Raw genomic sequence first — 3,329 nt, 5'->3', positions numbered from 1 at the left:
GAGCAACCTGATCTGGTGGGAGATCTTCCTGCTCAGGGCAGGGAGTTGAGGCTGGATGATCTCTAGGTCCATCCCAATCCCTTAATATTCTATGATTCTATAAATCCATGTTTATAATCAAGTAGGACAAAGTGGGCACTGCCCAACTCCTGCTGCTGAGTTTGGGGACATTTCAGACTCTTGTTGTATCACAAACATCTGTCACAGCAGTTCAGACTCAATCTCACCTTCCTAAACTGACAGAGCAGCAAACATCTACCTATGGCCTCAGGCCTAACAATGTCATAAATGTGAGATAAATCTAACATCAGATACAGAAAATGTCTCTATTGCCTCTATATTTCTTACATAAGTTTCACCAAAGTGCCTCAGCATTAACCCAGTAGTTCCAAGTGCCACAGAAACAAGGTAGAAAAACACACAGATGTGTCACTACTTCAGGACGAGGTTCTTCAAACCCTTGTTTGATACATTTTGCCTCCATTACCACAGTTTTTTGGGGTGTTTAATGTAGCTTTTCCACCCACATGGAAAACTAAAGAACATGTAAGAAAGCAGCTTTGAATGCAGCTGGAGCTCCTGTCTCTTCTTTGCCCATCCTGGAAGACAGTCACACCTGCCTGCACACACCACCACGGACCTGTACTCAACTTCTCTCCCCTGGAACACAGCCCCCCCTGCCTGCACACACCACCACGGACCTGTACTCAACTTCTCTCCACAGTGAACCCATCCAAAAGCAGCAGCAGCACAAACACAGCTGACAAACACAGATTGTCTCATACCACCTTCAGAAAAACACAAATATCTTCCACCAGCCACACATCCCCCTGTGAGTCACCTAAAAAGAGATCAGTGTGTGTATTTAACTAGTTTTGGTTTGCTTTAGCATGACCTTCCTGTTTGACACAGCAACTTACTGCCTCTCCCATACCCCCCTGAGCACCTGCACCCACTCCCAAACAAAGGCTACCCACACTGCTTCCAAGTTCTCTTCACAAACCTTTTTCCTGCCTGAAGTCATGCAAAGCAGCAAATGAGCATTGCTGAACTCAACTTCCACCACCTGCAGCTCACCTGTGTTCTGTTTCTCTGAGCAGTCCTTCCTGAAATGCTCCACAGAGCCACAGAGCCTGCAGCCACCACCTGTTAACACAGAGAGTTGTTACTCATCTGAGGGAAAACATCAAAAAAAAACACCCCGAAAACAACACCCAGCGGCACACCCTTCCCCTGTGTCTCTGAGGGATGGAGCTGGTGGTGACCACACTGCTCCAACAGCACCACAGACATAAACTCTCTGCTCACTGGGCATCTGTGAGTTGCTGGAAGCCCCTTTTTTTGGGCAAACAAGCCAAAATTCATACTCAAAGGAGTGTTTGAAGTTGACAGCACCTCAAGAGGTTCCTGAGAGGCACAAAACCCAACTGCAGGTATTGGGATAGGGAATTTAGATTCTACTCCTATTCCAAACATTGAAAACAAAGTGAATTTTCTTCCACTCTAACTGTGGTGTGAGATGACCCTTTGGAGTTTGACGGAGCCCACATGTGTCCTGGGGAACACTGGGAGACAGAACTACTGCTTGTTGGTGCCCATGGAGACATCAGTCAGAGAAGGATCTGAAGGAAACCTTCAAACTTGGGTCCCATTTCTCACCAAAGCCACTCAAGCTGAACTCAAACTCCTTCCAGTGATTTTGCCACCTCTGAAAATCTCAGCAGTGTGATTTTACCACACACTTTGGTGACGCACATGTAGATCCACACTGGTTTTGTTTCTCTGTGCACCTCTGGATACTGAAGCACAAGCAAACCCTCACACTTTGCACCTCAACTCATTTAACACCAAGATCATGATTAAAACAGAAATCCTCAAGTAACTAATTAATTAACAATGAATTCCTCAGAGTTAATGTGCTTATAAAGAAGTTACACAGAATTCCTTTCAGACAAGTCCTCATTCACCTGTCTTACATCAGGTCAGAACAACACAGGAGTAGTTTATTAAAACCACTAGATTAACTGAATCATTATAATAATAGCAAAAACAACAAGACAACAATTACATAAATAACAATAATAATAATAACAAATAATAGATTAAAATACTTGGATTAACCAAATTTATTAACCCAGGATTTACCTTCAGCATATAATCCCTTCGGATTATCAGGACAGGACCTTGACAGATGTCCCATCTCGCCACAGATGAAACACTTTGCATATGGAAATGGCCCTGTAAAATCAGGATCCACATCAAAAACCTCTGTGGAGTCACAGACTGAACACAAGGACATTTTACTCACTGTTATTACACAAACTTCACTGTTTAGTTCCTGTTATCATTTCACACCCCAAAGCAGTTAAATTTCTCCTGTTTCAGCACAAACCAGGCCAAAGCACCTCAAGGCAGCACAAACCCCTGAGACTCACCAGCAGATGGATCCACCTTGGCTCTGCACTTGCTGATGTCATGCTCTGTGGATCCACAGCGGTAGCAGATCCCTGTTCCCATGTCATGGCTCTCCAGGACTGTGGGACAATCAGCTACACCATGTCCAGGTTCTCTGCAGTGGAAACACACCTTCAAAGAGAAAATTTCAGTGGTTCTGTTCATGGCACTCAGTGACCTGAAGTCCTACCCTGAAAGGCAAATATACCAAGGGTTTTGCTCCTCAGGAAAAAACCGCCAGAAAAAGAGACTCCGTGCTCTGACACAAAACAGCTGTCAGTGCTCTGTGCCACTAAACCACATTATTATGGGCAGCTTTCTCCTTTTGTCAGCAACACACTCCACTAAACCACATTATTATGGGCAGCTCTCTCCTTTTGTGAGCAACACACTGTTTGGAGTATTCACTCACTGACAACTCTGTGCCCTGGATCATGGAATGGTTTGGGTTGGGAAGACCTTAAAGACCATCCAAATCCACTCCCTGCCATGGGCAGGGACACCTCCCACCAGCCCAGGTTGCTCCAAGCCCCATCCAACCTGGCCTGGAACACTCCCAGGGATGGAGCAGCTGCAGCTTCTCTGGTCAACCAGGGATGGAGCAGCCGCAGCTTCTCTGGTCAACTTGTACCCAGTGTCTCACCACACTCACAGCTAGGAATTCCTTCCCTATATCCAATCTAACCCTACTCTCTCTCAGTGTGAAGTCATTCCCCCTTGCCCTGCCACTCTAGGGCTTTGTCAACAGTCTCTCTTCATCTTTCTTGTAGGCTCCTTCAGGGGCTGAAAAGAAGGATGGATAAGGCGTAACAGGAAGGATGGACACAGCACAACATTCGACTTACACTACAGCACAGCTCCGCAAGCTCTTCAGT

The 3,329-nt window shown here is 45.7% G+C and overlaps 1 protein-coding gene across 1 annotated transcript; it reads right to left on the bottom strand.

Moving 5' to 3' along the window:
* Nucleotides 1-1,003: 1,003 nt before the first annotated feature.
* LOC103802713 (zinc finger CCHC domain-containing protein 9-like) lies at nucleotides 1,004-2,586 on the bottom strand (the record flags this gene model as incomplete). Its single annotated transcript, XM_009075232.1, has 3 exons — nucleotides 1,004-1,146; nucleotides 2,146-2,238; nucleotides 2,436-2,586. Coding segments are annotated over 3 exons (387 nt in total), but the record flags the coding sequence as incomplete, so codon positions are not given.
* Nucleotides 2,587-3,329: the final 743 nt, after the last annotated feature.

The sequence above is a fragment of the Acanthisitta chloris genome, unplaced genomic scaffold (assembly GCF_000695815.1).
Source record: "Acanthisitta chloris isolate BGI_N310 unplaced genomic scaffold, ASM69581v1 scaffold6745, whole genome shotgun sequence".
In the NCBI taxonomy this organism is placed as follows: domain Eukaryota; kingdom Metazoa; phylum Chordata; class Aves; order Passeriformes; family Acanthisittidae; genus Acanthisitta; species Acanthisitta chloris.
This window is presented reverse-complemented; position numbering and strand designations above follow the sequence as displayed.